Below are 12,862 nucleotides of genomic sequence, written 5' to 3'. Positions count from 1 at the left end.
TTTAATCTTCTGTTTACTGCTTTTTCCCTGTGCCCAGAACAGTATCTGGCACATAGTTCTAAATGAGTGCATGAATGAATGAAACAGCAAGTATTTTTTTAAAACAGAGCTCTGCACCTAATGAGGAAACACTATAGGCTGTCCCACAAACAGAAAGGAAAATATGGATGATTTTGTCCCCTAATAATTTGTGCCTGCGTGCTCAGTCGCTCAGTCATGTCCAACTGTTTGGGTCCCTATAGACAGTAGCCCGCCAGACTCCTCTGTCCAGGAAAGAATACTGAAATGGGTTGGTTGCCATTTCCTACTCCGGGCCTAATAATTAGTACCATAGTATACATTTTTGTCAGTATAGTGACATTGAAAGAAAGAAGGATATTTTTAAGAAAGTAGAAAAATGTATTTAAAAAAAAAATCAGTGATAGACTGTGAAAAAGAGAGATACGAAAGTTTAAGAAGTTTAAGACATCTACAAATGTTGAAGAAATTTTAAAAGACTTGAAGAAATTTTAAGACTTGAATAAATGGTGAGACACGCCATGTTTCTGGTTAAATGGAAAGATGACATGACTGCTCTGGGTAATTTATAGGCAGGGCACAATTTCAATTAAAATCCCAACAGGATTATTTATTGAACTTGAAAACATAATTATTAAAGTCATTAGGATTAAAATCAGGAAATAAAAACGATAAGGAAGGACAAATGGCCCTGTGTTTTCAAGAATATTATAAAGAAAAATAAGGTGAATGCATTACACTAATATAAAAGCATAAGCAAAAGTCAGTGAAATAAAGAAGAGAGCCCCAGAGCTGACAAACATAGATGGGAGCAAATAGCATATGATAAATTAAGTTTAAAAAGTAATAGGAATGGGAAAAATACACTCGCAATAACTAGATTGCCTTAATTGCTAAAGCCAACAAGCAGGAGAAAACAGAACAGAGGATTTAACTTCCCTGGAGAAAGGTCACAATTTTCCAACTATAGAAACAAAAATTTTTGCACTGTTAAAGTTACAGGGTCTATATAGTAATCGAACCCTAAAATAAGACAGAAAGGAAGCCAACCAAAAATAAAATTTATTTTTTATTATAAATTGTTGTACTTTATATTTAATTATAAACATGATTCCTATTTGCTGTAACAAGTAAAATAATACTGAAATATACACAGAAAAAAAATCAATGTTCTCCTCCCTCCAGCCCCTCCCTCTTAGCTAATCCAGATGAACAGGGCATGCCTTCCCCTGGACCTGCAAACATAAACACACACTTGTTTGACGCTCCTGTCCGCATTGAATCGGTGATGCCATTAAACCATAACCAACTCAGTGGACATGAACATGGGCAAACTCCAGGAGATAGTGAGGGACAGGGAGGCCTGGGCTGCTGCAATACATGGGTCGCAAAGAGTCAGAACACGACTTAGCGACTGAGCGACAAGTCCTGTCCCCTTTTATTTCAATAACCCAGGTCGATCTCCAGCCCAGTTTTTCCCCTTCATATTCTGTCTTTAGCATCCCCTCTGTTCACTTAGAACTTCCCCTGGTGGCTCAGTGGTAAAGACCCCCCCTGCCAATGCAGAAGATGTGGGTTCAATCCCTGGGTCAGGAAGATCCCCTGGGGGAGGAAATGCCAACCCACTCCAGTATTCTTACCTGGAAAATTCCACACACAGGGGAACCTGGGCTACAGTCCATGGGGTCGCAAACAGTCAGACACAACTTAGTGACTAAACAATAACACCTGTTCACACAGAGTCGAGTCGTCTTCATGACAACTGAATGTGTTCATCCACCTAAATATTTATTCAGTGCTGGTGGTGAAAAGCTAAAGCAGAGCAGGTGAAGTTTAGTCCCATGCTGGATTCCACGCTGGGGCTTAACCACAGTTACATAACCATTCCCTGCAATCTGATTATTTTCAATTTCTTATTACAGTTTTTATTTTTTGAAGCTTTTGCTCGTACAAAAATGCATCACAAAGCTTTAATACCTCTGCTTTTAGTTCAGTAGGGATTCCCAGTAGTGGAATTGTTGGGTTAAATGTGTACATATGAAAGGTCCATGCATGTGAAAGTAGGCATGCCTGAATGCTCAGTCGTGTCCGACTCTTTGTGACCCCATGGACTGTAGCCTACCAGGCTTCTCTGTCCGTAGAATTCTCCAGGCAAGAATACTGGAGTGGACTGCAATTCCCTTCGCCGGAGGATCTTCCTGACCCAAGGATCGAACCCAGGTCTCTTGCATTACAGGCAATTCTTTACCATCTGAGCCACCAGGGAAGCCCACATATGAAAGGTTTATAATGCCAACGTGATAGCTGAAGACTTAAGCAATCCATTGTCTGAGGATTTTTGACAAAGCCAGTAAGTGACTGTGAGTAGTGGGGGATCCTGGGGATCTAGGCAGACGCCCAAGGTTAGAATCTTGGCTCTTCCCAGAAGGAATTGTTTGCCTTTGGAAGAGTCATATAAACTCTCACATTTTCCAGTTTCCTCCTTTGCAAAATGGAGAGAAGGGCTCATCTCTCAGAATTTCTGTAAGAATGAAATGGAAACAGTTTGTGTACGGCGTCTGTGGAAATGCTGTGTAAACCTGCGTGCAGCAAACCCACACGCGATGATCGTTTCTGCTCAATAAGTGAGTCCAAGGAGTGCATGCATGTCAGTCGCTCAGTCGTGTCTGACTCTTCGCAGCCCCACGGACTATAGCCTGCCAGGCTCCTCTGTCCCTTGGATTCTCCAGGCAGGAATACTGTGTGTTGCTTGCCATACCCTCTGCCAGGGGATCTTCCTGACCCAGGGATCGAACCCTCCTGCGTTGCCGGCCGATTCTTTACCACTGAGCCACCAAGGAGGCAGCTGCACCAGTGCACCTAGCATGTAGCCGCGTGTCAGCGTCAGGAACAGCTGCTGCTGCTGCTAAGTCGCTCAGTCGTGTCTGACTCTGTGTGACCCCACGGACTGCAGCCCTCCGGGCTCCTCCGCCCACGGGATTTTCCAGGCAAGAGAGCCCTGGAGCAGGTTGTCACTGCCTTCTCCGGTCAGTAACAGCTAAAGAAATGCAAATATAAATTCAAGCTGTGCTTCCATTTGACACCCAAACTGGTCTAAACCGAGGCATCGAGGAAGAGGAATGCTAATGCATCGTGAGACAGGTGGGACAGACTACAGGGGCCTCAGAACTGCCTGGCCCACTTGTGTTTGAATTCTGCTCTTTCCAGAATGGGACTGGGGCTTTTCTCTGTGGACTTTCATCATTGGCACCCCCACCCCACCCCAGAATAATTGGCTGGGGCAAGGGGTTGTAGTTCCACCGAATTTTATGTCCTCCTGTTTAAAATAATGAGCCATCGGCATCCTGTGCAGAGCATCTGACTTCCGAGAAGAGGTCGCTGCTGCTCGGAGATGCCCGTGAGGTGCGAACGAGGTCACCTGAACTGCTGTGAGTTCTGATGCTGAGGCATTCCAGACGGGCCAGGCCGGCCCCTCTCCGTCTGAGTGAAGAGAGTTACTGTGCCCCATCCCAGGCTTCTGCCTACAGACCTTGAAGCCATTTTTCAGGCACACTAAGAAAATAGCAGGGCTTCCCAGGTGGCCCAGCAGGAAAGAATCCACCTGCCAAGCAGGAGACGCAGGTTCAGTCCCTGAGTTGGGAAGATCCCCTGGAGAAGGAAATGGCCACCTGCTCCAGCGTTCCTGCCTGAGAAATGCCATGGACAGAGGAACCTGGCAGCAGACGTGGAGTCAGAAAGAGCCGGACATGACCTAGTGACTAAACAACAACAAACGAAACGGCAGCAAGGTGCTCTGGGTTATGCCAGTGCCGGGCAGACACCACTTGTGCAAATAAAACGGGGGCTACCTCCCACCTCCCTGTGTAAGAAGAGGAGGGGGCAGGTCTGTTGGCCACTGGCCTCGCACACAGTGGGGACGCGCTTCCGTGATGCCTCAGGCAGGGGCTATTCTCTTAGGCTCTGAGAGGTGCAGGACACATATATCTTCAGGGCCAAAGAGACATTGGAAGCCCACTCACAGACCAAGGGTTTGGATTGGGATTTGGCGAGAAAATTAAGTGAGAACAGTATGGGATCAAACCACGTATGGCTGTGGTTTCAGAGTCATTGTGAACCCTGCCTGGAAGCCCATTTAGGGAGGAGATGGTGCAGGTCCCACTCAAGAGCCTGAGACTCGGAGGCCATTATCCTAGGTAATTTTGACTATGCAACATGCAGGTGATGCTTTCTGAGTCAAGAACTAAGGTTGGTAGCAATCGAAGAAGCTGGAAGAAACGTCAGATTACTGGAGCTTTCCAATGCTGGAGCAGCTGGCAGGCATCATCACTTAGAAGGCTAATTCTCTGGTGAGGTGGGGGCCTGGCTGGCTTCTCAGCCTCTTTCTTTCTTAATTTTTCAGGGGTGATCCAGGTTTCGTGATGGGGAAGTATCATTTGATTTTGAGAAATATTCAACCATCTCTAATTTGTCGGTAAATCTCAAATTTGATAAATATATTTCATGTTCAGAGTTCCTATTCAAATTTTCCTATTTTTAATTTTATTTTGCTTTATTTATTTCGTTTTTTAATTGACAAAGCAAAAGACTTTATCGGGAAGGGGCACCTGGGTGGAGAGCAGGAGGGTAAGGGAATCCAGGAGAACTGCTTTCCAGGGTACTTTTTGGGGAGTGGATTTAATGAATACCTGAACATGTATGTTTTGGAAATTATACTTAATTTAATACAAATTAAATATTGTTCCAGAAAATTGAGTTGTTGATTTAATTAATCCTCATGGGGCTTCTCAGGTGGCACTAGTGGTAAAGAATCTGCCTGCTAATGCAGGAGACTGCAGGTTTGATCCTTGCATGGGGAAGATCCCCTGGAGGAAGAAATGGCAACCCACTCCAGTGCTCTTGCCTGGAAAATTCCATGAACAGAGGAGCCTGGGAGGCTGCAATCCATGGGGTCACACAGAGTCAGACACGACTGAGCGACTTAAGAACTGTCCCCCACCATAATCCTCCTGAGGTGTGCCAGCATTTGCTCGGAGGTGATGAAATGCTAAGAGCTCACAAATAGCTGGTGAGTCCTGTCTTATCAAGTTCCGCATCCATTTCTCAGACTTTGCGTTTTTGGATGATTCTCACCTCTTATTTCTCCTGTTCTGTCGATCTGGGTGAAATGTCTGTAGTTCAGGTTATTTTTCACGCAGCCGTGTGATGAGTTCCATTTTCTGCATCACTTGGTCCATCTGGCAGTTTGGATGCCCATTTGCAGAACCGGCTTCGGCCTTGCCTGTTGCGGCAGTTTGAGAGTAAATGGAAATTGGTTGGTGGGGGCAGGAGGGGCGTGCGGTGGGGAGGTGGCAGGCAGTGGCACAGCAGTGGTGGATTCTAGCCCGCACTGCACAGCAACTTTGCAAATCAGCAAAATGATGAAAGTTGAAGATAAATGTCTGTGAAATTAAGATTTAAACTATATTTGAGGGAAAGCTGTGACATAAATAACCACCATTTACCAAGTCAGGATCTTTACCACATAATTTTGTGGATGGTGACTGCAGCTTTGAAATCAGGAGATGATTCCTTCTTGGCAGGAAAGCTATGACAAACCTAGATATTGTGTTGAAAAGCAAAGACATCACTTTACCAATCCATATAGTCAAGGCTGTGGTCTTTCCACCAGTCATGTACGGTTGTAAGAGCTAGACTGTAAAACAGGCAGAACGCCAAAGAATTGATGCCTTCACACTGTGTTGCTGGAGAAGACTCCTGAGGGTCCCTTGGACAGCAGAGAGAACAAACCAGTCCATCCTAAAGGAAATCAACCCTGAATATTCCTTGGAAGGACTGATGCCAAAGCTGAAACTTCAATACTTCGACCACCTGATGTGAAGAGCCGACTCATTGAAAAAGACCCTGATGCTGGGAAAGATTGAAGGCAGGAGGAGGAGAGGGTGTCAGAGGATGAGATAGTTGGATGGCATCACTGATGCAATGGACACGAACTTGAGCAAACTCTGGAAGATGGTGAGGGACAGGGAGGCCTGGCGTGCTGCAGTCCATGAGGTCACAGAGTCAGACATGCCTGAGCGACTGAACTGAGCTGAACATAGTGGGTGGTCACCCACCATCCCCTAGGGTGATGCGTCTGTCCACAGACCTCCCCCACCAGCCGCACGCTGCACTGTTCCCAGTTCCTTTCAAAGCTCTGCTGAGGAGCTGAGTCACATGCCAACTGAGTGAGCCCCCGGACAAGGTTCAGGAGACCTGAGAGATTTTATGTAGCCAGGGATGAAGCTGTCCTAAGATGTTTGGGGGGCAATCTGTAGAAGGGATAGGGGCCAAAGCACTGGGGCAGGGCCGGATGGTTAGGGAGCTGCTGGGTGTTGACCTTGACCCAAGGCAATGGCCCCAGTTTATCTAGATCCTCACTGCCATGCACCTGCCTTTTTAAAAAGTTCATTTAACAATATCCTTGCGGACACAGTAGAAAATAATTGTAGGACTTAACCCTTGAATACCTAGCTTTTCAATATTGTATGTGAGGGACCTGGAGATGAGTGACTGCCTTCTGCTGCACCCCAAACTGTGATGGCCATTCAAGGTGGGCGCCTGCCACCTGTCCAGTTTCAGACTGAGCAAGCCCTTTCTATGGAACTTCATTTTTCACTGAAAAGATGACTGACACTCTGGCTGTTCAGACTCAGGTTTGCAGGAGTCACTTTCTCAAAAAAGAACCAAGTAAGCCTGAAGGAAAACAACTGAGGGTATTTGTTGCTAATAATAAAATCCAAGCTTTCTAGCAAAAATTATAAGTTTGGAAATCTTCTAGTCTGAGAGACTGAGAGTCTGAGAGCTTCCCGTTGCTTAGCTTTAGAGTCTGAGATTGACGGAGTTGTCATTCAGTTGCTCAGTCATGTCTGACTCCTTGCGACCCCATGGACTGCAGCAAGCCAGGTTTCCCTGCTCTTCACTATTTCTAGGAGCCTGCTCAAACTCATGTCCATTGATTCGGTGATGCCATCCAACCATCTCATCCTCTGCGGCCTCCTTCTCCTGCCTTCAGTCTTTCCTAGCATCAGGGTTTTTTCCAGTGAGTCAGGTCTTCACATCAGGTGGCCAAAGTATTGGAGCTTCAGCATCAGTCCTTCCAATGAATATTCAGGGTTGATTTCCTTTAGGATTTACCAGTTTGATCTCCTTGCTGTCGCAGGGAGTCTCAAGAGTCTTCTCCAACACCACAGTTCAAAAACGTCAACTCTTCAGCGCTCAGCCTTCTTTATGGTCCAGCTCGCACATCTGTACATGACTACTGGAAAAACCATAGCTTTGACTATATTCGCCTTTGTCAGCAGAGTGACGTCTCTGCTTTTTAATATGCTGTCTAGGAGTTATTGGTGACTGTGATTTTTGATGCTATGCAATGTATATCAGCTTTGGGAAGATCCGCATAAGTCAGTGGACCATTAGTTTTGAAATGATCAAGACCTGATGTTACAGAGTCACGTCTGAGTGAAAGATCTGTTACGCGCACAAGACACATGACTTTCAATGTAGCAGGGAAGGCAGAGTTCTTGATAAGGTTTCAGATTCTGCATCACCGCCAGCCTTTAGGAGGCTACTGTTCATCAAGGTGTGTTGTGGAGTCAAAGCAGAATATTCACAGCTATCTAAAAGGCTGTTAAAACTTTCCTCTCTTTTCTAATTACACATCCGTGTGAGGCCAGATTTTCTTTCTATACTTCAACCAAAACAACATATTGCAGCAGATTGAATACAGAAGCACATATAAGCATCCTGCTAGGTTCTACTAGGAGCCGGAACACTAGCACTCTTCTAATTGCTTTCTTCTGGAAAATGTATTCTTCATTAAAAATGTTACTTATGTGAACACCTAATGGGTTTATTATAGTTGTTTTTAATGAAAATGCATATTTTAGAAAGGTTGCCATTTTAATACCTAATACAGTAACTATCAATAGCTAGAACTCACATAAACAAAAGCTTTGGGGATCATCAAAAATTATCAAGTGTGTCAAGAGTGGGACTTCCCAGGTGGTCCAGTGGTTAAGACTCTGCCTTTCAATGCAGAGGGTGCAAGTTTGATCCCTGGTCAGAGAACTAAGATCCCAGCTGATGCAGGGTGCAGCCAAGAATTTTTAAAATAAATAAATAGAACTTGTTTTTTTTAAAAAGAGTGTCAAGAGCAACTAAAGCCAAAAGTTTGAGAACAAAGAGTCATCTTGAGCATGGGCATCTTACTAACTCTTAGATTCTGGATTAATGGAACTAACTTGATAAATGTTTTCTTTCTCTATATGGAATAAATATAACACTGGTGTCCAGGCAGTTTCTCTTGGAAAAACTAACTTTGTATCCCTTCTGAACTTTCTCAACATTAAATTTCAAACTCTGCCTTTTAAAACATAGAAACTGTATGGTTACAGAAAACAATGACTATTCCTGTCTCTTAACATGTGGGGCTCAGACTCACTGAAATCTAAAGCATGCGTGCCTATGTCATGCACGAGGACCAAGTCTGTAACTTGAACAACACCATGTTTCTGTTTTATTTCAAAATCCTGTGTTTATCCTACATTTTAAAACAGGAAGAAATAATTTGTGCTTCTGTCGTCATTCTTAACACAAGCATGGAGTATTGCAATAATTAAAAAAAAAAAAAAGAGGCAGAAGAGTACAGTCTGCTTTAAGGAGAGAGGTCTGACTCAGAGTAACAATTGCTTTGAGGAGAGAAACCTGCTTCTGAATGTCACCAGGTCCTTAGAGACTGCATGTCCGGCCAGCAACTGGCAGGGAGCCCCATCCTAATAACTATCACTCATTTCAGTGAGCTTGAGCAGAGCCAGCTCGTCAGGAATGTAGCAGAGAGGGCTGCGCTCCTGGATGTTTACTCTGTCTTTTTTTTCCTCCTCAGGAACTTAACGGGCACTTTTCCTGACTACCCTAACGAAGAAGAAGGAGGTTCTGCTATTATTTTTTCCAATAAGACCCCACAACAGGTACAGATATGCTTGAGAAATAAAATGTAGCTATATCATAATTGCAATCCTTTAAACCTTAGGATTCATGAGTTTGCAGGGTTATTAGGTCTTGGTTATTTCCCTACAGATGTTTACATGGAAATACTTTTGATGTTCATCAGTTAATGTACTTTCAAACTTTTCTTAATGAAATTCATGATTTCTCCTGTCTTTGAAGGCTATATGACAACATGTGATTCTCATCTTAGTAAGCGATGAGCATGGGACCTGAACACCTCGGTAGAAAAGAAGGCAAAAAAAATTAACTTATTAAGAAACATTAATTTTTTAAAACTCTCTGGGAAGGAAACTTAAATATAAAGCGATGTTACTCTATCTCCTTTCACCTGTCGGATTGCTAAAATTTTTAGATTGTGATAATAATTGGAGTGGGTAAACACGTGGGGAAAAGTCACTCCCGAACATTGTAGCTGGATACATAAATTAGCATGACATTTTTTGAGGGCCATGGAATGAGTATATATCAAAATGTTTATTAAGTATACCCTTTGACCCATAAATGCTATTTAAGGAATTTATACTAAGGAAATAAGAAGACAAGTTCCCATAGGGAACTTGCCATAGGGGAACAGCAAACTTTTTCCATTAGCAGAGAAATAGTAAGTAACTCTGCCATTATAACCTGAAAGCACAGATAATATGTAAATGAAAAGGAATGGCTGTGTTCCAGTAAAACTTTATATATGAACATGGGCAGCAGGCCGCAGTTGGCCCATGTGATAGGATTTGCTGACTCTTGCCGCAGATAACCGAAAAAGCTGTTCTCGTCTGCACTGTTCACAGCATTGACAAAGAAGAAACCAGGCTAATGTGTGTTGCATTAGTCGTTCAGTCGTGGCCAACTCTTTTCGACCCCATGGACTGCAACCCGCCAGGCTCCTCTGTCCATGGGATTCTCCAAGCAAGGACACTGGCATGAGTTGCCATTCCCTTCCCTAGGGGATCTTCCCGACCCAGGGATCAAACCTGGGTCTCCGGCATTGCGGGCAGATTCTTGACTTTCTGAGCCACCAGGGAAGCCCAGTGTCTGTTGGTTGGGTAGTTAGTTAAGTGGCATGAAGCGCTAACTAAGCAATGGTGAAAGCCACGCTGTAGGGGAGAGCGTGTCAGTACTGCCGACCCTGCGGTCAGCGTCCCTGGCTCCCTCTGCTCCTCTGCCTGAGCCCTCGGGGTCAGGCGGAAACTCTCCTCTCCCAGCCCCCTGTCAGAAGCCAGCGTCAGCTGCCAAAGCCTTCTCTCCACCCTCCCGTCCTCCTCCCCGCTTAATAGGCACCCTCTTGGGGGCCGTGCATCAACCCCGTCCAGAGCCACTGTCATTTTGATGTGCTGTTACTTCACTTTCGTACGTGTTTAGGTCTTGTCCCTCCAGCTAAATTAGCCAGCACAGGTTGTGTCTTGAAAGCCCCTGACAGGCAGCCAGACGTGTTTCATGTCAGTTTAGAAAGGTAACAATTACAGAATTAGGAATGTTGGTGGAATGTCTAAATTGTCCATTGGAAACTCTCGAAAGTAGCGTTAATGTCCAGTCAGACTAAAAGCAAAAGAAAACAGGACATCTGGTTAATACGCTAGAATTAATACACAAGGCAATGGGGGCCACGCAGTAGCATGATTTTAAAAGGCAGGTGAGGGACTTCCCTGGTGGTCCAGTAGCTAAGAGCTAAGAGCTTGCCCTGCGGAGGGCCCAGATTGGACCAGGGTTCAGTCCCTGGTCAGGGAACTGGATCCCACCTGCCACAGCTAGTGGAGTTCTCATGCCGCAACTAAAGATCCCGATTGCCACACCTTAGACCCAGCATGGCCAAATAAATAGACAGACATTTTTTAAAAAGGCAGATGAGTGAAGACTCAGGACAGCCTTGTGGTGCAGAATCAGAGCTCCACTGGGTCTGCAGCCTTAGGCAAGGGTCTGACCTGCTGTGTCTCAGCTTTCTTTGTGGATGCAGATACCAGCAAGACCTGCCTCCCTGGGCTGAGGAATCACTAGATGAGATGATACGTGTAATGTACTCAGAGCAGAGTCTGGCCCTCTGAAGTTGTTCAGGGAGTCTTAGCAGTTGTTACTAATGAGGAAGGGGAGGAGGAGGGGAGTAGAAGGAGAAAGGGGAAGGGCAGGAAGCTGAAAAGATAGACCAAGCATAATCATTATGGCACGCCTGTGTGTAGTCATTTATATTGGTAAAAAAACAAAACAATAAAAAAAGTTCCAATGAAGTGAGTAAATCACATTGATGCCAAATCCCCCAAAAGATGGAATATAAAGAACCTCAGATCAATCGTACTTTTGAGTATTAATTCAAAAATTCAAAGTGAAATACTAGCAAAACAGTGCAGCCAAGTGGTGTTTATTCCAGAATGTCAGCATGGTTGTGTTTTGGATATCTGTGAATATATTGCTTTATCTAAAGAGATCTGAAAGGGAAAACCATAAGCTCATCACTGTGGGTGCTGAAAGGCATTGTACAGAGTCAGCTCCCATTCTTGATATTAAGAAAACAAGAGAAAAATGGAATACATGGATACTTCTTTAACATGCCAAAATATTTTTTAGGTCACAAGTTAATATCACGCTTAAAGAAATTCACAAGAAACACACTGATGTCATGAAAAATGCAAGGATAGCCATCATCACCATTGATGAACAGGATCTATTGAACACTCTTAGACAAGAGAAAGAACATTGAGCAATAAATTGGAATGGAAGAGGGAAGAGGATCACTTTTTGCAGATATGTTCTGTACTTAGAAAAACAAAGAGAATAAACTGAAAAAAAAACCTTAAACAACATGAGAAGATGAGGAGTTACAAAATTAATAATCAGAAAGAGAAAGCTTTTGTATGTTCAAACAGCAGCTACATTTAGAAAATATAAGAAGAGTCCATTTACAACAGCAACAATGACACAAAGATAAAACATCCAGGAAAAAATAATAATTGTGTGATATGTGTAAATAAAAGCTTAAAACGTTCTGAAAAATGAAATTGAGCAGATGGAAAAGCATATTGTGTTCTTAGGTAGGAATGTTCAACGTTATAAATACTTCAGCTCTCTCAAACATAGTTTATACATATAATACGATCCAAATAAAAATACCAATAGCATTTTGTTGGAGTAGGGAGTCAGAGCATGCAGAGGGTGACTAATTTGATTTTAAACTTTGGGCAGAAAGTAAATAACCAGGAATAACTTGTAAAATTCTGAGAATGAAGGGTAATGAGGAGGAACCAGCCCTGCCAGGTATTAAAACGTGTCTCTAAGAGCCCATTGGTACAGGCAGATGATTAGATGAAAAAGAACAGAAAGTCAAGAAATATATCCAAATACACGTGGAAATTTAGTATATAATAAAGAAGCCTGTCATCCTTCTTGTATAAGGAAAAGTAAAAGGACCATTTAATGAATGGGATGATAATAACCAGGTTGTCAACTGGAAAAGAAGAAAATTAAATCTCTGTCTCTTTATACTTTACCCCAGAATGATTCCAAATGGATCAAAAAAGATTTAAATATCAAACAAAACAAAAGCACAAAAGAACTAAAAGCAGCCAACAAAGAAATATGTCATAACCTCAGAGTGGAAAAGACCTTTTTACCTCTGTTGCACGACCCGGGAGTCATAAAAGAAAAAAAAGATGACTTAAACTACATTTAAAAATATTTTTAGCCTCCATGGCAAAACTGACACCAAGTAAAGTCAAATGACAGATGACACACTGCAAGAATTGTTTGTGATGAGTATCACAGATAAGAGATCATTTTTCTAATATATAAAGAGCTCCTATAGCTCTATAAGAAA

At 43.4% G+C, this 12,862-nt stretch overlaps 1 protein-coding gene across 1 annotated transcript in view; it reads left to right on the top strand.

Annotated features, from left to right (window-relative positions):
• Nucleotides 1-12,862, top strand: part of IQCA1 (IQ motif containing with AAA domain 1) — a 171,178-nt gene that overhangs the window by 54,662 nt on the left and 103,654 nt on the right. Inside the window, exon 6 of the mRNA XM_068966006.1 lies at nt 8,939-9,023. Within this exon, the coding sequence (XP_068822107.1) occupies nt 8,939-9,023 (85 nt within the window). The remainder of the gene's footprint in view (nt 1-8,938; nt 9,024-12,862) is intronic.

Source organism: Capricornis sumatraensis, chromosome 2 (assembly GCF_032405125.1).
Source record: "Capricornis sumatraensis isolate serow.1 chromosome 2, serow.2, whole genome shotgun sequence".
NCBI lineage: Eukaryota > Metazoa > Chordata > Mammalia > Artiodactyla > Bovidae > Capricornis > Capricornis sumatraensis.
Note: the sequence above shows the minus strand (reverse complement) of the source record. Positions and strands in the feature narration are given on the sequence as shown.